General features: G+C 36.9%; 1 protein-coding gene across 2 annotated transcripts in view; it reads left to right on the top strand.

The window, feature by feature from the left end:
- The window catches only part of MARCHF6 (membrane associated ring-CH-type finger 6), a 44,500-nt gene extending 28,421 nt beyond the window's left edge, over nt 1-16,079 (top strand). For both annotated transcript variants that reach the window (XM_030969895.1, XM_030969903.1), the window contains exons 17-26: nt 244-344; nt 1,038-1,175; nt 2,856-3,057; nt 4,428-4,497; nt 5,703-5,884; nt 7,347-7,481; nt 9,490-9,579; nt 10,971-11,103; nt 12,279-12,414; nt 13,470-16,079. In XM_030969895.1, coding sequence (XP_030825755.1) covers nt 244-344; nt 1,038-1,175; nt 2,856-3,057; nt 4,428-4,497; nt 5,703-5,884; nt 7,347-7,481; nt 9,490-9,579; nt 10,971-11,103; nt 12,279-12,414; nt 13,470-13,560 — 1,278 coding nt within the window. In that variant the 3' untranslated portion in view covers nt 13,561-16,079. The remainder of the gene's footprint in view (nt 1-243; nt 345-1,037; nt 1,176-2,855; nt 3,058-4,427; nt 4,498-5,702; nt 5,885-7,346; nt 7,482-9,489; nt 9,580-10,970; nt 11,104-12,278; nt 12,415-13,469) is intronic.
- The last annotated feature ends 4,228 nt before the right edge of the window (nt 16,080-20,307 follow it).

The following is a 20,307-nucleotide window of genomic DNA, read 5'->3' as shown; positions in this document are numbered from 1 at the left end:
CTTCTTACTGTTTTTATTGCATACTTGGTGCTTTCTCTATTAAATTGTCATTATCTCAGTCTTGCCTGCCTTCTGTTTTGCCTTCCCCTTCAGCAGGAGAGGGGAATAAGCAAGCAGCTGGGAAGGTATTCAGCTGTTAGCCTGGGCTAGCCCACCACCCCAGGGAACATGTCAGAGATGGGTGGGAAACTAGGTTTCGTAGTTTCTACTTTTTGGACTAATTTGTTTGCTTTATAATTGCAGATTGTCTTTGGATCAATTGTACTACTCATGCTCTGGCTTCCTATACGGATTATCAAGTATCTCCTGCCTAACTTTCTTCCATATAATGTTATGCTCTACAGGTGAGCATTTATTTTTAAAAAGATGGGGGGGGGGGGTTCAGTGTTTCTATAACTGGAAAAAGTGTATTTGCACTCCCTGAGCATTAAAGTGATGCTTTTTTTATGTTATTTTGTCTTCCATTAATCTAATCTTCATTGTTCAAGAGAAGAAAAGGGTAAAGGACATGGCTACATCATACAATGTGACAAATTAAAAGCTACTTGAAAAAAGAAGCATTTTGTATTCCTTCCATAAAGATAACTGTTCGGGGCTAAGCCCTCAAAACACTTCCCATTTCAACTTTCTGATAGTGAAGTTTCTTTTGTGTTTGCTTTTTTAACACACTCATTCCTGATTGTCATTGCTTCAGGAATAAAAGAATATTTGTAAGTGCATTTTTTTAACAATAGCAGTTTTTTCCTATTTCTGAATAATAATTCAAACAGTAATGATAGATGCAAATAGAGATGCGTACTGTATTCTTAGATATAATCTTTCTCAGTGTTTTTTTCCTAAATTTATTATATGCCAAAGTGGCTAACCTCTCTGCTCAGGTTAGTATATAGGGAAAAACCTTAGCAAAAAACTAAGAATTTTCCTTTTTGGCATCCAATGTATTTCTGTATTGTAGTGACATTAATAGGATTCAGTGTAAAAGATTTCTATTAGAATGTTCCTTGTGTTTTATTTGATGCTCTTCCCATTGTTTCCAGTGATGCTCCAGTAAGTGAACTTTCCCTAGAGCTGCTTTTGCTTCAGGTGGTGCTTCCAGCTTTGCTAGAGCAAGGACATACAAGACAGTGGTTGAAAGGTCTTGTACGAGCATGGACTGTTACTGCTGGATACTTGCTGTGAAGTAGAGATATCCAAAATCAGCTACAACCACTGTGCCCAGTTTGGCCTTTAAACATGAAGGCAGCTTTCCAGAAGGTTATCCCAACGAGCAGGTTTAATAGCTCTTTTACAGATAAATACATTATGAAAAACTTATACAGTGATTGCTTTCTTTTAAGCAGTAGATGTACATGCTTCTGTATTGACAAGTAGTTCTTTTGGGTACACCATTACGGCATTTGTTTAGTGAAAGAAATCTGTAAAAGTATGACTGATATCTTCTTCACTCCCTATTATATGAAAATAAGGAGATAAATGTCAGCAGTGTGTTTCCATGAATCATCTAAATAAAATTCATGTACACTTCTTGGATTTCTTACTATAAGAAGGAAAAATAAGGAAAAATAATTTAGAACATTGAGCTGAAGAAGTAAGCAACTTAAATTAGTGGTTCTAAAGTTACAAGTTCAGATTTTAGAGAAGGATAAAACCATTTCTTTGTCAAATAAAGTAAATTATTGTACTGCCAGGCAGAGTTCTTGCACCTGAAATTATTTTCTAGCTCATCAGTTGTTTGCCAAATTAGTCAAGAATAAAGTAAGGTTGATTTTGTTTCTGTACAGTTTTCAGTTTAACTTCAAAGTATATTGGCATTCTCCCACCATGTTGCACTCTTAGGATCAAGAATTATTCTTTGCCAAGTTATGTCTGAGAAAGTGAGTGAATGAATGAAAGATTTTTTCTTCACTTTAACCCAAAATATTTATTTTAGTTTCTCATAAGGACCTCTGTTCACTCTTCTCTTGGTTTACATTTTGAAGTTTCTAATTATTTTCTAAGTTTTGATTGTGTTTAATTATAGTGTAAAAAGAGAGTTTTAGAGATTATAGAAATGGCTTTTCGTACTCCACTGTTGCAGCTCTTTAGGACAATTGCAAATTACCTCTTCAGCAATTTTAGTTTAGCACAGATGAAAATCTTTTGCTCTGTTGTTCCCAAAAAGCAAACTGTTGGATAAATTTCATTGCTATTAGAATATCTGCGCATATCTTACTCTGCTAAAGCTGAGGAAAATTAAGTTATAAATGTTCGTTTTTAATCAGACTCAAATTTTGCTAATTGTATGTGTGGAAAACATCAACAGAATAATTTTTAAGTAGATTGGTTTTTTCCTAGGATTGATATTCTTAAAAAGTTGTGAACAGGTTTGAGCAATTTAGAATCTTCTCAAAAGACACTACCTGCCTCTGTGCTTCTGGCAGTATGTCCGTAGCAATGCAGCACCTTCCTTGTATGGTTTAGGTTTGAAGGCCCTTGTCTCCTATAGAGCTTAGTGACAGTAACATAAAAGCTGTCAGTAGAGCCATGTGCTTACCTGAACTGAAATATCCATGTAATTTTCCTTTCATGTGCACAACATCTTTAATACAGGTGGTGTTTTTAAAGCAGTCAAACAGATAAGTGATCTTTCCTTGTGATGGGATTCTAACTGCATCCACACCAGCACTTTTCTTCTAAATTGCGTTTATGATGACATTGAGTACATTACCAAAAAAGGCTTATTTTACTTAATCAAGATTCTGCCAGTACTCCTGTATTAGTTTTGTACAACCTGTATGGATTCTGAGTAGGCCTATATTTCTGTAGGTTTCTCATTCATACCAAACAGAGCAAAACTGAAATTTTGATTGTTACAGGGATCTTCATTCTTACCTACTTGGTGATCAGGAAGAGAACGAAAACAATGCAAATCAGCAGCCTAACAATCAGCATGCTCGCAATAATAATGCCATTCCAGTTGTGGGAGAAGGTCTCCATGCGGCCCATCAAGCCATACTTCAACAGGGAGGACCTGTGGGTTTCCAGCCTTATCGTAGGCCTTTAAAATTCCCACTCAGGGTAGGTATACCTAACACATCAAGAGAAAAAAAGGCATTTGAGAAGTTGTTTTTTTCTAATAAAGATTTGGCCCATGTTGTCAGAAGTCACATGGTGGGTCCTGTTTTATATGATTTGCAGCTTTCAAAAATCATAGAGTTGCAGTTGTGCTTATATAAGGCTTTTTTCAGCCTTTAATGTAAGACCTTCAATTACAATTTTATTTATAGATCCCATACATGTTTAGTATCATGTGTCAATTGATATCTTATTTTCTTTACACTAAGTAATGGAGGGAAAGACAATAAGCCCCTCTCAAACAGGTAGTTCAGGTGTGCCTCTAACAAGGCTTGGCTTTCAAGAGGGGCATACTTTGGTCTTGTAGCTGAAGTGTATTTAGAAGTATTTTGCTTTATTAAGAAAATAAACAGAGAACTTCTGTTGCTTCTGCATCTCTATTAAACATAGAAAAGCATTATATAATACTTGAAAGTTCTAAATCCCTAAAATTAGAAAGGAAATTTTATTGGCAAATACTTACATTTCTAGAATAATATACAGCTTAAACTAGATAGCTGTTTTGTTGTTAGCAGAACTCTGAGTTAAATATAAACTTCACCACAGCTCACTTAGTGTGGTTTCAGCTATAGCTGAAGAATGGAAGTAATGGCTAACATTAGGTCACTGTGGTATTGCATCTGAATGTTCCTTCCTTTATACCCAAATGTTTCATCAAGGAAAGTCTGTTCCAGATTGAACTTTCTTTTGGCAGTCTGTTGGGATAAGGAGGTAGCTTTCCCATAGGAAGCTTGCTTGTTGTGTGGCTGTGATGATTAGTGAAGCAGAACTTCATAGCGCCTGGTGCTTGAGAAATATTTTAAAAAGTACATGATAATTGTCTGGTAAGATGAAAATCTGGCTGAGGAGTAACCAGCTTTACTGTCAGCTTCTGGTCGCAGAAACCTGAGCACATCTAGAAGAACTTTGTCAGCAAGGTTTTCCTTTTAAAACCCCTGTCTTGCTCCTATGGCATACAGAGCTAGAAATCTTTCAGGATTATATGGAAGTCATGCTGCTCCGTGCAGAAATTAAGAGATGGTCTTTTTTTATGTGACAAAGCAAAGAACTTAAGTCATTCTGGATTCAAATGGGGTTTTTTTACTGTTGGAACAGTTAATGGAAAGTCTTAGAAATTCACAACACTGCAGGTGTTCTGCATGTACTGTGGTTAGGTTTCTTTTTGCTGATTTATTTGTAGTGAAACATCAGTATTTGAACATCCTGGTTTAGCTGCCTTTCTAGGATGATGTATTTTTTGGTACTGGGGTTTCTTGGGGTGTGGTTAAATAAATTTCTTACACACTTTCCCTCCTTTTTTTTCCCTTTTTCAGATATTTCTTTTGATAGTTTTCATGTGCATAACATTACTGATTGCTAGTCTTATCTGCCTTACCTTACCAGGTGAGTCTGTTATGGTAAACTGTCATTAAAAACAACTCAGTATTTTGCCATGCCCAACCATTGCAGATGTTTTGAAACCATTGTTTGAAGTCAAAAGGCAAAAATATGGAAACTAGTCTAATCTTTAATAATTTGTCATCAAATTGTAATCTAAAAATCTAAATGACAGAGATTGCTATTCCCTTTTTGTTGTAGAATAATTTTCCTCTGAGGACAGGACTTCACATTCTTCAATCTCTGCAGTATTGACTGGAAAATAATTGAAACTCTTGCACCTGTTTTACTGTTTTGAGAAGGAAAATATGTAGATTGTTTCCAGGTCTTCTACAGTATTTTCTTTAATTAAATATTCTGAAGGTGCCATTGTTGAGTACTGCGAGGAGCAGGGAGTTGGACTCGATCCTTAGGGGTTCCTTCCAACTCGAGATACTCTATCATTCTGTGATCCTGATACATCACTAGGAGATTTTGTGAAGTGGCATGTATGTAAAATGTCTGAATAAGTACGTCAAAAACACTTGGTATTTTTAAAAATAATTTGGAGTAAATGAAGCCATGCCAACCAGCATAAATTTCATAACCTGTCTGCTGTAATACTATGTAATTTATTACCTTCTTCTATTAATGATCCTAAAGTCAATAATGTGTTAAGATCAAAGTTATAAATTCTGTGATTGTTTTACTAGTAGGACATAAAATAACTCCACTGTAATACTAGGGAAATGAAAACACTATTAAAAAATGAACTGTAGCAAATCAGTCTCCCATTTTTGTCAGAGAACTTCAGAAGTCCCATCAGTAAGTTTTAAAAAATAAGATGAGGCAGTGAAACAACCCAAAGATAGCTCATATAATTTAAGTTCAAGCTTACACACTAATGCATGATCGCTGTTGCAGTTCTGCAGATCAGTATTTAGGCTCTGAACAATGCTTTGTTTTGCTGTAGCTCAGATCACATTGCTGTCCTAATGAAAATTTAGGTGGAAAAGGATTTCTATGTGTTTATTTGGCATCATTTTTGAAGCCCTTTGCATAGTCCTTCACACCTTTATGCATTACAAGTATAGTACCAAAATAACTGGTTTATGATTAATAATATTTGTGCAGGAATATTTCAGATAAATGCAATAAGTACTTTTTAAATAAGCATCCTTTCCTAATACATCCAGCAGCATTACTGTATGTAAGAGTGCTTGTGTTTTCAGTGTTCGCTGGCCGGTGGTTAATGTCATTTTGGACGGGGACTGCCAAAATCCATGAGCTGTACACAGCTGCCTGTGGTCTTTATGTCTGTTGGCTGACCATCCGAGCTGTGACAGTACTGGTAGCCTGGATGCCACAGGGTCGCAGAGTCATTTTCCAGAAAGTCAAAGAATGGTCTCTCATGGTGAGTCCTGAGAAAAAGTTACACTGAATTATCAAAAGATTAGCTAATGGGGCTTGTTTCATTTTTTTCTTGCAGGCTTTACTCTGTCATGTATACTACATTTTGCTTTTCAGACCATTTTGAAGCTTTTGCAGCTTACATTCCCATTGCCTAGGCTAACTATTTTTGGAAGGCAATTAGTGTAAATATGCTTGTGTGCATGTATGTTTAAATATATATGTATATATGTGTATATTTTTCTGTTTTCCTTTAAAAGTGAATTTATTGCATTATTATGGCATGTGTTACATGTTCTCAAAAGCATTTACATTTTCACATAAACCTGGAAGCTTAACTATTTACTTGTTACATGAAATTATCAAATGGGAAAACCTAATAAAGCTGATAGATGATGATGACCATATCTCTACAAAGAAGCTTGATGCCTATTTTCAGGAAGATCTTTATTAGCTGTTGAACTTGCGTTGTTCAAATAAAAGATATTTTCCTCAAAAATATTAATTATGAGGAGTTGAGATTCTCAGCATGGAAGCAAATTTATACCCCAGCTTTTTATCTTGGTTTTGGTTTTGAGGATTACTGCAGTAGATTTCTTGCTAGTTCTTTGAAACATGGATAGCATAAATATATCTTGTTATGAACATTCTAGTGTGCTTATTAATTGTTTTAATTGTTACACTGTACAAAACAATTGTTTTAATTGTTATATTATTGTTTTAATTGTTACACTGTACAAAACAATTGTTTTAATTGTTATATTATTATTTTAATTGTTACACTGTACATGTTCTTGATGTACTACCATGTTTCCCAAATACCTTATCCATCATTTTAATTTTAGCTTCTTTAAGATCTTAGCTTCTTCAAGAAAATTCATAGCTAAAGCTTAATTTCTACTTGTTCTTTGCCACTTCTCCTTATCATGTTAATTAATAGTCAGGCTGCTTTGTATGATGCAGTTAAATTAAGAGGCTTTTAGAATAAATAAAGATTCAAATATGGTGTTTTGAGTCCTCCATTTTTAAGTCAAATATTCCACAATGACTGAATTTTTAAGGTTTGTTTTGTTCCAGAGAAAAATTGGCAGTTTTGGAAAAATTTTTTAATTTCCCAACATATGAGCATATGCAATGTATTGAAGTGCCATTGGATAGTATTCCCTTTTGGGAACAGTCAGTGTGATGTTATGGTTTAGAACTATATGAATACTAGTAGGCACAGTCATGATTTTTTCTGGAATTCCTTTTCCTGTGGAATAGGACCCAATCTTGAAAACTTGCATTGCAAAACTATGTATGTAGTAAAAATTGTTTCTAGGGGTGTATATGTGTGAAATAAAGGTCTATGTAGTTTTGGGGTTTTTTTACCAGGGCTGTATGTTTATGTAGTTCTAATTACATTTTTGAGTTTAAACAAAGAATCCTCTGGTAAATATATTTATTAAATGTCTTGGGTTTTTTAGATAATGAAGACATTGATAGTGGCTATACTGCTCGCTGGTGTGGTTCCACTTTTGCTTGGTCTTTTGTTTGAACTGGTCATCGTCGCACCTTTGAGAGTTCCTTTGGATCAAACACCTCTCTTCTATCCCTGGCAGGTCAGTTGCTCCCATTCTTTTGCTGCTGTTGGTGTAAGGAGTATGGGCTGCCTTGTTTTGTGTGGATTCAGTGCTTCAGAGCATTTTCCACGATTATGTTTGTATGAGGCAGAGAAAAGGCAGCCAGTCTACATGTGAGAATTATATGAACCAAAAGGATATGCTGAGGAATTTAAGCTATGAAAAGCTGAACTGTTGTGAGATGACATCAAAGGTTGCATTTCAGTGATCAGCTATTTTTCCAGTAGCACAAATGTGAAGTTATGTAAGAAGTCAGTATATCTATATGTATGTATGCACAGATATACGTACTCTAATTGTTCTGGAAAGCTTTATGTATACAGTTATGCAGAAAGAGGTTCTGGTATTTTTTTTCCTTGTAAGATTTTAATTCAGTGATGAGGCACATGATGAATGTAATTTTTAAATTATTTACAGTCGTGCTGATTTTGGCCTGAGCTGTCAAATCATTAATACAAAATTTTGAGGTAGTTGTCTTTTATTACTCTTCAGTCACGTCTCACAGGCTGAATGCAGATTTCTGTCCTACAAGCTGGGAGATGAAATGAAGATACAGGATTGAATGACAAATGCATCCATCACCTATGATTTCTTTCATAATTCATAACTCAAAGAAACCCAGCTGAGGGGACCATAACTCAGGGTATCTAGAATGCCATTACTAAATAACAAGAAATTGTTCAGGGACAGTGACTTTCTATGCTGCCCTAAGCTTTCATTTACTTTCAATATCCAAATGTTTGAAAGCCATAATACAAAGGAGAATTTGGCTACAAATTTAATTATTCCATTATTTTAAAATCCAAGTATATTTTTGAGCTGAGTAAATGACCAGAAAATCAGGACATCATATAATTGCAGTGGTAGATGATCATGGTTTCCAAACAATTTTGGAAAGAATTTGTAATGCTAGAGATTATAAAAATTCTTTACTATTGCATATTAGTTCCTTAAAAGTTTTAAAAGAAGTATACTGAAAAGCTTTATTTTCATGTAGCAGAACTTCTTCAAAATACAGGATAAGGGGGATTTGAGACTTGTTCTAAATGAACAAGGAACTGTCAAAATTGAGACTAATTTCCATTTTTCCCAAAAGAGTTATGCAGAGATTACATCCTGAAATAAACATGATTCAACTTTAACACTGGTGCTTTTTTGTAACAATTCTTAAAATCCTTTAGAATTGACATTAACAAAAATTGCCTTTTTAAATAATCAGTTAAAGAAAATGTATTTCTCCAGCAGGTTAAGAAAGTTAATTTAGTCTGTTATGTCCCACGTCTTACCAGTTCTTAGCTGTTTATTCCACTTTATCAGCCTATGTTTTGCATTCTATTTTTGGTGGGTTTTATTGAAAATCCCTTAGGAATATCTGTAATCCAGAAGGGATGGATTTATGATATGAAATGTTTACTAGAAGCCAGTAGTTATAGTGTCCTAATTCCATGCCATAATAATTGCAGCTTATATTAAAAGATAAATTTTCCTCTGAATAGTATGACTTTTTTTGTTAAGAGCATTGCCTTGCTTAAAGCTTTCTTATATCAGGTAGGGTTTTGGGAATAATTAAACTACAAAAGAAGGAAAAGAACTTGTTTCTTGATGCATGTGAACATCTTTGTATCTTTTTTCTATTCTTTTATAAAGAATAAAGAACTTCCTTTTATGTAAATTAGTTGTACCAGACTGTTGGTCAATTGCTTGAAATCTAATGCTTTTATTTTATGTTTGTCTTTGGTTTAATAGTAGAGTGATTTTCCTGGTCCCAGGGAGCTAAATTTACAGATGTCAGTTAATCTTGAGAGCATCCTCTTTTTCATAGGAATTTGCAGATGATGTCATCTCTTTGGAGCAAAGTCCCATGTAAAAGGAAAAGTAATTATATTTTCCCTTATAAGTTATATTAACATATTGCTCTTAAAGCTTTTGGTTGTCAGACTTTTTAAAGATATGTTAATGTTAACACTATAAATTTTTACAAAATTAGGACTGGGCTCTTGGAGTTCTGCATGCCAAAATAATTGCTGCCATTACACTGATGGGTCCCCAGTGGTGGCTGAAAACTGTTATTGAACAGGTAGGAAAAATTCTTCATGTGAATTATCTGTATAATACCTTTTTTACGTTTCTGATTGTGTGTCAGAAAACAGTGTTACTCTTGCAGTAATGGAGTAATTGAGTAGAATTTAACTAGTCTTGTAAAAACCTTTTAAATTGTATAGCCTAATCCATTATGGTATACTTAACAGTAAAACAAAAACTCAGAAATCTAAATTCAAGAAAATGCTTTGTATACATATATGTATTTTTCTCAGGTTTGTAATAAAGTGAGAAAGAAACATGATTATTTCTTGAGATGAAGTCCATGTGTCCAAATACTTGTCCAAATATTGGACAGTATTTACATCCACAAGTCAAGAACACAGAATTTTGCTTTCTCTGTGGCTGTAGGGATTACCCCATTCACAGATCAGTAGAGATGAAAGACACAATTTCTGTTCCCCTTTGATTATTAAGCAACACAGACTCTGAGCAGTTCAGAGTTACATGGCCTGTTGTTTTGCCAGAAGTATTTTTTTCTTGATTATAACCATTAAATTCCATAGTTGCCATCTTGAAGAAGTGTCTCAGTTGTTTGTCAGAAGGTAATTTTTCAGCCCTGCACTGTATGTGATGCCTGTGGTGCATGTCCCAAGCTCTGTACACAAGGTACCCCTTGTGAGTAAGTCTAGCACATAGTCCATTATTAAATCACTTCAGCTGTCACACTGCAGAAATATAGTCTTAGTCTGGAAGTATGTTTGATGCATACCACGGCTCCCTGTTCCCTTCTGAATGCTCTCCATGGGCTGTTTACACACTCTCCTGAGCCTTCCAGGCTGTGGCACAGAGGCCATTGTTTAGCTGTAGCTGGTAGCCATTCAAAACTGGTTTCTTCCCATGCTTAATCTGGTTATGTTTTGATCTAAGCTTCTGGTAGTAACTGAAGAAGCATAAGAATTGTGGAGGCCTTTTTTTCAGGCACAGACTCTATGTACAGAGGCTCTGGTCTGTCCCACAAGTACAAAATAGGATCCCATTTTCTGCCCATTACAAAATATAATAATTTATTCTATTAGCCTAGACAGGATCCTCTTGTAGTGAGTTAACAGTGCAAAGTGACCCCAGGTCACCCACAGAGTCATTGTCCACAGCTCTATTAAATGATGTTTCAGAAGGTCTCTTGAATTCCTGCAACTGAATCACAACTCTGTTCCAGATTAAGTTGGTCTCTTGGGCATTGTTTAAATGATTTCCTGGAACCTTCATGATGTAAACTGGCAGAGTTTTTTCTTCTTCAACTGTGGCCATGGGAACACCCATTTCCTTTCATAAGAAGAATTGTGTAAAACCTTTTAATTATTACTGTAAGTGCAATGCAAGGCTTTCTTGATTGATCTGTTCTACTTCTAACTTGTTCCATTTTAGGTATATGCAAATGGGATTCGTAACATTGACTTACACTTCATCATCCGTAAACTGGCAGCACCTGTAATCTCTGTCCTCTTACTTTCCCTGTGTGTGCCGTACATCATAGCTTCTGGTGTTGTACCTTTACTGGGTATGTATGCATTCAGAACACTTACTTGTCATCTCATGGTTTACAGCAGGGTAAATGTTTGTGGAAGTAAAACTTCAAGCTTTAGTTTATTAAAAAAACAAAAACAAAAACAAAAAAACACCAACCAAAAAAACCTCCGTCCAAAAAAAAAACCAAAAAACAAACAACCAAAAAAAAAAAAGCCCAAACAAAAAACAAGTGTAAATGTTTAAAGACTTCCAAGAATCACACCATGTTCCAGGAATGTTGTCCAAATGCTTCTTGAACTCTGTCGAGCTTGGTGCTGTGACCACTTCCCTGAGGAGCCTGTGCCAGTGCCCAGCCACCCTCTGGGTGAAGAACCTTTTTCTAATACCCAACCCAAGCCCTTCCCTAACACAACTTGAGGCTGCTCCTGTCACCGCAGCGAAGAAATCAGTGTCTGCCCCTCCTCTTACTCAAGAGGAGGGGCAGACGCTGATTTTTTCTCTGTGCATTTTAGGTATCTAGCTAGTTTGGGAAAGGAATGATTAATTCATTTCTTCTTTGGACAATCAGCCTTTGATTTTAGTCCCTCTAGGAGCTATACTGAGCTGAGGCCATCTTTTTCTGACTTGTCAGATTCTAAATAAAGCTTAGAACAGGTGAAAATGCTGGGTTTGTTTTAAGGTTTTAATAGTATTAAAATGTAAATTTTAAATATATAGGGTTTTTTCAGACTTTCCTATCTCCTAATAATTGAGGTAAATAATTTGGTTAGAACCAGGGTATATAAGCTTTTTCATCAAGACTTGTCTTGTACTAGTTAGTTTTGATGTTAACATGTTCAAGAAGTCCCATTTTATTCTTCAGTCTCACTTGAATGCCGACTTTTATTGCATTGACTTTTCTGACACCAGAAGTCAGTAAGCAGAGAAGCAGAAGTTAATAGGCAAGAAGAACTGATAAGCTCTTTTATTTTTCTACTGTGGATTTTCACTCTGTTAATGGAAAACTTTCCACTTGTAGTGCTTCAGATTAAAAAGAACAGCAGCTGTCACGTTGGATCTTTGAAGTAAATGGATGTGTCATTTATTTCACAGCCCTTCTGCTGAAGTTGCAGTATAACAAAAAGTATGCAAGCAAGTAGAGAAGCAGAAATAAGTGAGTTAGTTCAGCAGTATTACAATGTCTGAGGATTGTTTCTTGTTTTGTAGGAGTTACTGCTGAAATGCAGAACCTCGTTCAGCGACGCATTTATCCTTTTCTGCTTATGGTGGTGGTTTTGATGGGAATTCTGTCCTTCCAAGTCCGCCAGTTCAAGCGCCTTTATGAACATATTAAAAATGACAAGTGAGTATATAGTGGGGATTTTTAAATTTTTCCCCTTTATATATATCTATATATGTGAGTACTTCAGGTCCAATTCAGGTGTTGTAGATACTTACGGTAAAAGGGTTTTTAAGAAGTTTTCTACACAAATGACTCTTTAAGACAGACAGACTTGGCAGATGTTTTATCTGTGGTTCAGATAGATAAACACAGGAATAGACTGTCTTTATAAAGGGAGGACACTCCCCCACGTCCAACATGAGTGTGTTTTCCCACAAATGAAGCTTACTGTTAGTCTCATCTGTAGTCTTGAATGACAAATGACTATAACGAATTACAACATACCTGGAAGTTAAAATCATGTCTCAGGCTGCTGCTTATAAAACCATTTCTTCAACCATTTCTGTATAACTCTTTTTCTCACTCTTTCTACTTATTAGTCCAACTAACCTGTTAAAGAATGTTCAGTTGTCCTTGCCAAATTTTGTGTGGTTTTCTGATGTTTTCAGTAATTATTACTCTATATTACTCAGAAGCCTGATAAAAATAGTAATTTTCCTATTATTTTCTGGTTCTCTTGCTTAGTTGAACCTTTTTTGTGTTATTACATTGTTTTTAGTGTTACCCTAATTACCTTTTTTATGGATTATTAAGATTAGCAACTAATCTTAGCAACTAATTCATAGGTGTGTAGGGCTCTTGTACACACAGAACTAGCATGCAAATAGGAAGCATGAAAGGGAATTTAGATGGCAAAAAGTGTGGAACAATGATAGAGTGGAAGAAAGGAATAATATGAAAGGTATGAAAACTGCTAAGCTGCTGAGATAGTTAACTTTCTTTCAATATCACACTAAAGGAATCTTGCAGCCCTTAAGCTTTCCATGGAGTAGCATCAGGATATTTTCTTTCCCTTTAAGAAAGCTTAAGCACCAGCTGAAGTTGTTCCTTTACAATTTATAGAATAACCTTTTATTGACATGAAAACATTACTTTGGCAGCAAAGGAGATAGAGTGGATTTGTGTTACAAAATAGTATTCCCTTGTGTTAACTTCTGTTTTCACTGTGATCCCAGGTACCTTGTTGGACAACGACTTGTGAATTACGAACGGAAGTCTGGTAAACCAGGCACATCAACAACTCCACCTCAGTCTTCACAAGAATAGATGGTCATATTAAACATCTTGACCTTCCCTTTGCCTTTACATGTCCTTTTTTCATAGACTCTTCTCGTCTTTGGATATCTCTCCCAATAATACTCTCAGCAGTGTTTTGGCTTCTGTTGGTAGCATCCAGATAGCAGTTAAGGCTCTGTTTCTTCTCTGCATTTTCTGATGTTGTAAATGCTGTCTGAGATCTGTATATGTGTATATAGAAGTGTCCTGACACCCTAAAACCTTGGATTAAAAAGAATGTGCATTGTACATCTTTAAAAAGTATATTAATTTATTAAATCTAGTTGTCACTTTATTTTGGACTGCTGTTCTGTTGACAATGTGCCACAAAGCAATAGTGCAAAGAGGCAAGATGTTTTTATAAAATTTGGAGCTTACTTTATGGTGTTCATAACCGTTCTTATTGTAGTAATACAGTATGATTTTTTCATGAGTGGAAAGGCCACGTAGAGAATATCAAAAGTAAGTAACTGTCTTACAGTCGGCAATGAAGTTGCTGTGTTAAGAACATAATGAACTATGTATCTTGCTGTCCAGTCTTTTTTATTATTTTGTATAACACCAAAGCTGTTGTACATTTTTCTATTGCCTGATTGTTTTTCATGTGTCAAGAGTTTGTAATATTGTACAGTTGCTGTTAAATCAAGAAAATATTTCCTCTTCTGAGAATTCAGATGTACTTGTTGAGGCTCAGCTGGATTTTTCTGTTTGGTTGAAGGGGGTAGGTGGGTGTTTGCTTTGGGATCAGGATTGCATTAACTAAAGCAGTAAGTAAAAATTTACTAAGGCTAGGTGATGGAAGTATTTAAAGGTACCAAGAAAAATTAAATGGGTTCACAACTTAAATTGTAGCAAATTTCTTATCAATATTAGAATTTTTCAGGATCTCAAGAAAAGGGATGAACCTTAACTGATGGGCTTGCACAGCACGAAGAGCATAGTGTAAGCAACGTCCTGACCTGATCCTTAGTTAAACAGCGTGAAATCTTTTTTCTGTAAGTTACCAAAGTTGAAAATTGTAATATGAATTTTATATTGCACAATTACTTTTAAAAAAACCAAACCCAACCAAAAAAATTCTCTCAGAATTGGTCACTGTGAATTTTTACAGGAATAATACCGATGAAGTGATTTATCATGTACCATTTATGGCCTGAGGGGCAGGGAAATACATATGCTATTAAACAGGCAAGGAAAAGTTAGCAGATTTCTTTGCAAGAACACAGTCAAACAAGAGCCACCAAATCAAGTCTGTGTTATTTCTATATGTAGATAGTTCTTTTGCAGTAATATTTGGGGGTGGGGGTGGGTGTTATGTAGATAAAGAAAACACATAACAGTATCTCAAAGCTTTAAGTAGCATCAAATCACGTGCTTAGATTGCAGTATCTTTCCTGGACCAATGTGGAAAATGTGAATATCCATTGCAGTAATGAGAATATGGATGGAACATTTAACTTGCTATTCAGTACACTCTCCTTCAGTATTCTGTACTTTACCATGTGTGTGTATAATTAATACTTGAGAATCTGGCAGGTGCTTTTAAAGTGTCATCTCTTTTTATTGATGTTGCATCTCTGATCTGACATGGTATGAGCTAATGTGGTCCAGGCTGTGATGGTGGTAGTTCATTCTTTTGGTGTCTGGACTCATGTTCTAAGGCAGTGAGCACAAGCCAAATGCATCTGAATCTAGTGGCAGGAGGATTGGGCTGTCACTCTCAGATCCATACTATTTTACAGAATTACTGTTGTCCTGATGGTTTTGAACCACAAATATTACCCTTTGGAGTGATTTATTAGAAAATTTCCAGTGAAATGAAATCATAGAAAAATAGCCAAAATATTTTTTTCATTTATTGTTGCTGATTTAATGCTGAACTGAGTATATATTCGCCCCATATATTTTTGATGTGCATAAATATTGCATTTGATTATTTACAGTGGTGTACATTGTGGGACAGATATATTTTCACAATAATAAATTCACTGGTAACATACATTCTTACTTATGCCAAGATTCTGTTTTTGACATACCATTCACAAACAGTTCCAAAATGGTCTTGCCACTCAAATGTTGCAAGCACTACTGTGCATCATGCAGAATTTGCAATAGTGTGGTACTTGTAACTGTGTTTTTATCCAGACAAACTGGTCTTAATATTAAAATTTATTAAGAAAAAGCCTTTGTGCTGTTTCTACTGGTATTTTACAAGTCATGAAAGAAAACAGAAAATCAAATCAGTCATGCAATGTGAACTGCAGCTATTTTGATGTAGCTTACAGTATCTGTATTTGCTTTTTTTTAAATGGAAAACTGGTTTCAAATCCAACTGTTGTGCTGGCATTTGCACTGCTTTACAGATCCTAGGTAAAGTCTGTTTCCAGGACTGTCCATTGTGAACTTCTCAGAAATCTCATCTCCTCATCTTATTTTTACACATTTTTGAAAGAATATGGAAGTTGTAGAGAACAGGAATTAAATAACAGCGCTTTATAAATTGTTTTAAATTTCAGTGGTTTGCCTTATTGTGTGCTGTGTACTCCCCTGGCATAGAAACTTGATAAGTAAGCTTGTAAGTGGCTGTTTCTGACACAGCTGGTGAGCACTGTACCAGTGGCTTCCATCTGTGCTGGAGTGATGCAGAGTGGTGTGTGCTCCTGTTACTTTTCAAGGGGGAAACTGTGTGTGTGTGTGTGGGCACTCTTCCACCACAATTTGTGTTGACCTTGGTCTTGGCTGGAGGGATTGGAGGTGTGTACTGCCTCAATTGTATCCCCTTTGTGTGTTGAGAATCTGATGCTGTTGTTAGTTCCAAGAACTAACTGATGGCTCAGAACTGTCCAAGAACTGTCAGATGGCTCTGTAGCTATCTTGTGCATATTGAAAAAAGTTAATTGCAGCATAGCTTTGACTGTTTTTACACAGGTTATTTTATATTGATTAAAAATAGTTAAAACTCTGCATCTTTTCTGTCTCCCCCTTCTCTATTGAGTGAAACTGAAGTTACTTGATTTTGTTTCTGAGGGCCCTTCAGTACCTGTAACTCCTTTGTGTCAGTGACTTCCTCAGTAAGATGCCAAGTCCAGCCTATTACAGTGCTCACATCACTTTTCAGCTGAGTGCATTAATTCTTCGCTTGCCTTCCCCTATGCTTGCGTAAAGGTCTTCATAAAAATCTTCACAGCAGCCACGTTGTTCTTCAGAGAACTCTGTAAAAAGCTTCACAAAGGCCTGCACCTCACAAAGCACAAATGACTGGGGTTTGATTGCCTGGCATGCTGATCAGCATCGTTGTGTTTCTTTGGACTTCAATGTCCATTTTTTTACATCCAGATAGAAAAGTTTTTGTGGTAGGATCAGTGTTCTTGTGCTTGCCTTGCGAATAATGGCCGTGGTACAGCCTGGGCAATGAGTGAGGTTCTTGGCAGAAATGATGATACAAATAGTAAAAACATTAAACAAGGAATTGAATCTTGGTAGTGTAATGAAGTTCTGGGTGCAAAATAAAAGAAGCTGTTTTCTGAAAGAGATGAGGAAACAACTTTTACAAAGCATAATGTAAGTTAGAGCTCTTTTACTGTGGCATTTCAGTTCTTAATTAGTAGCTGGAACTAAAGAATTTCATAAGTTAACGGCAATTTTTTAAAACTGTGCATCTGGTTTTAATTTCTTCATTAAGAAGTAACCATAAATTAAAAAATTATATGCAGAAATCAAAGTTACTCAATAATGGAAAATTTTTAAAGATTGTATTTCTAGAGGTCAAATACTATTTCAAAATAAACTGAATGTTTTGAGTTCAGTATAATACCAAGAGATGGAGCAGTGGCAAAATTATTTCACAGCTCTGCTATCAGTTTTTCTGCTTATCTGCTTACCTGCTATTATCTCTTATCTGTTGAGTACTGGCCAACACCAAAGCTGCATTTTCCCCTATATAAGGTGAAGTCAAACATCTGGAGGTGTCTACATCAGGTGTGGGAAGAGGGGGTGGTATTTACCATTACTTGCCTTTCAAGGGCTGTTTCTGTTCCTGGAAAAGGACATTAGTTTTACTTAGAATTCCTTGTTGCTTGCAAAACCAGAAAACACTGCAAAGCTCTTTTATTTATATTTGATAGAGTTGCTGTATTAGAACCTAAATAGTGCAGAGCTGCACTGGTGTGCCATGTTCAGCAGATACAAATTATGTAAGTGTCTTGCTAGGGTTAGGTAAGGAATGTGTTGGATCTAAAAAATACTGCTGGATTAGAATGGAGAGTCCATGGGATATTTTAACTAGTGGTTAGCAGGAGTCATGGAAGTAGGAAGCAGCAGAAATTCTAAGGTATGCTGCTTTATTGCAGCATTTCTGGCAGTGCTGCTATAAAGCAACAATTACTTTTAAATGTTCTTTATATACATGACTCTATTATACGGTGGGAGGAAATACTTCTAGGAAGCAGCATAGATTCATATAGAGTATTTACAAGAGCATGTAGTGACGGGACAAGGGGGAGTGGCTTCAAACTGAAAGAGAGTAGGTTTAATTAGATGTTAGGAAGACATTCTCTACTGTGAGGGTGATGGGACACTGGAACATGTCGTCCAGAAAAGATGTGGATGCCCCACCACTGGAAATGTTGGCCAGGTCAGGTCAAAAAAGGCCAGGTTGGATGGAGCTGTGAGTAGCTTGGTGTAGTGAAAGTGTTCATGCCTGTGGCAGGAGGGCTGGAACTAGGTGATCTCTAAGGTCCAACCCAGGCAGTTTATGATTCTATGAAAATACATTTCATTAAATACAGAAGAAAATTGCACCTACATGCTGCTGTTTCCCATAATACAGTGTGGCAGCGTTATGCATGATTTCACTGCACTGGACCAAATTGCTGGAAGAATTAAGAGTATGACATCTACTTTTGAAGCATTTTAGGGATAGTTTTGAGTGTGTGCAAGGACCACAGATAAGAGATAATATCTTGTTGTTTATCTGTTATCACTAGGCACCTTTGAGAAACTGCACTGTGAAATTGGTTTAATTGAATTCTATTCTGTAAGGTCCTGCAGGATAATGTTTTCTTCATGTTTTTCTTGCTATCGTGTTCTTAAATGAGTAGATGCTTTAAAACAACTCAAGGATAGAAATGTATGTCATTATATGTGAGAAGTTTACTGTTTTCATTAGTTACAGAAATCTGCAAAGTATTTTGAGGCCAAATAATTAGCCTGTAGCCTATGCTAAGTATTCCTGTTTTATGAAAGATTAAACAGTTGTTAAAATGTGTGCTTATTGCTTTCCAGAGCCCACCATTTTATCTTTGTCCTGCATGGCCTTGCATGTTCATTAGCAGGGACATAATGTGGATTAAAAAGGCCTGGCTTCAAATAGGATTGTGTGCTTCTGCTTGGCCTGTTTTGAGCATGCAGCACCCAAGTTTCTTTGGAGCAATGGCTCAAGAAGGCTTTCTGAAGTGAATAATCCTATGACCAAGTTGATTTGAGTGCTCAGGCTGTGTACAGTCCATTTGAGAAGGTAAAGGAGGGGTATTGCTTTGTAACCAAGAGATGTGCTGGCATCTTTTCAGAGCATGCCAGTCAGGTTACCTCTGGTGCTGTTTTTATCTGCAGTGGAAAGACGACTTTGTGGCAGAGAGGGCACTTTGGTTCCTCACATTCTGGAGCAGTGGGAGAGCCCACACTGCCTCACGGTGTCAATTTGGACCAGCAGGTGCTGAGAAGCAGCTGGCACTGCCTGTGCTGCTCTCCATGGTGGCAGACTCGCAGTGGTGCTGCTATCCTGAATGTCCAGCACTGTGGAGCCTGACCAGCAGAGGTTGATTGTGGCTGAGCTGTCCTTGGAAGCAGCACCTGCTGCGAGTAAAGGGAATTTTTGGGGATACATTGCCCTGTTTCTTTTTCAGCTCCACATTTCATCCAAGCCCGGAAAGGAGGTGCAAGGATGCCAAAGGCAAGATGGACATGCCACCCTAACACTGTTCACCCAGTAGAGCATCCTTGTGGCCAGGGGACATGCAGGGGCCAGGAGGCTACAGGGAACCCAGGCACCAGCAGGAACCAGCCTCCCAGCCATGGGCTCTGCCAATTACATGGGCTAAGATGTCTGAAATCAAGATGAGCCTATGACCGAACACCACCTTAGGAACTAGACCATGGCACTACATTCCACATGCAGTCTTTTCCTTAAACACTACCTGGGATGGTGATTCTACCACCTCCCTGGATCAACCCTTCCACTGTCTAATCTCCCCTTCTGTGAAGAAATTCTTCTTAATGTCCAACCTAAATGTCTTAATGTCCCCTGCCACAGCTTAAAGACTGTGCCCTTTTACTCTGTCACTGGTTGCTTGGGAGAAGATGCCAACCCTCACTTGCCTACAGCCTCCTTTCAGGCAGTTGTAGAGAGCAATAAGGTTACCTCTGAGACTCTTCTCCAGGCTAAACAACCCTATCTTCCCCAGCTGTTCCTCATAGGACTTGTGCTCCAGGCCTTTGTCCAGCTTTGTCACCTTTCTCTCCAGCATCCTCCAGTTCCTCCTTGAATTGAGAGGACACAGGATTCGAGATGTAGCCTCAGCAGGGCCGTGTACAGGGGAAGAATCACTTCCCCCATCCTGCTGGCAACACTAAAGCTGTTACAGGCTGGGATGCCGCACGCCTTTATGGCCAGCTGGGACCACTGCTGGCTCATGTCCCGCCGCTGTGCCCTCCAGCCTACTCCGACCCACCCTGCAGGCT

Source organism: Camarhynchus parvulus, chromosome 2 (genome assembly GCF_901933205.1).
Source record: "Camarhynchus parvulus chromosome 2, STF_HiC, whole genome shotgun sequence".
NCBI classification, from domain to species: domain Eukaryota; kingdom Metazoa; phylum Chordata; class Aves; order Passeriformes; family Thraupidae; genus Camarhynchus; species Camarhynchus parvulus.
The sequence above is the reverse complement of the archived record's forward strand: the minus strand, read 5'-3'. Positions and strand labels throughout refer to the sequence as shown.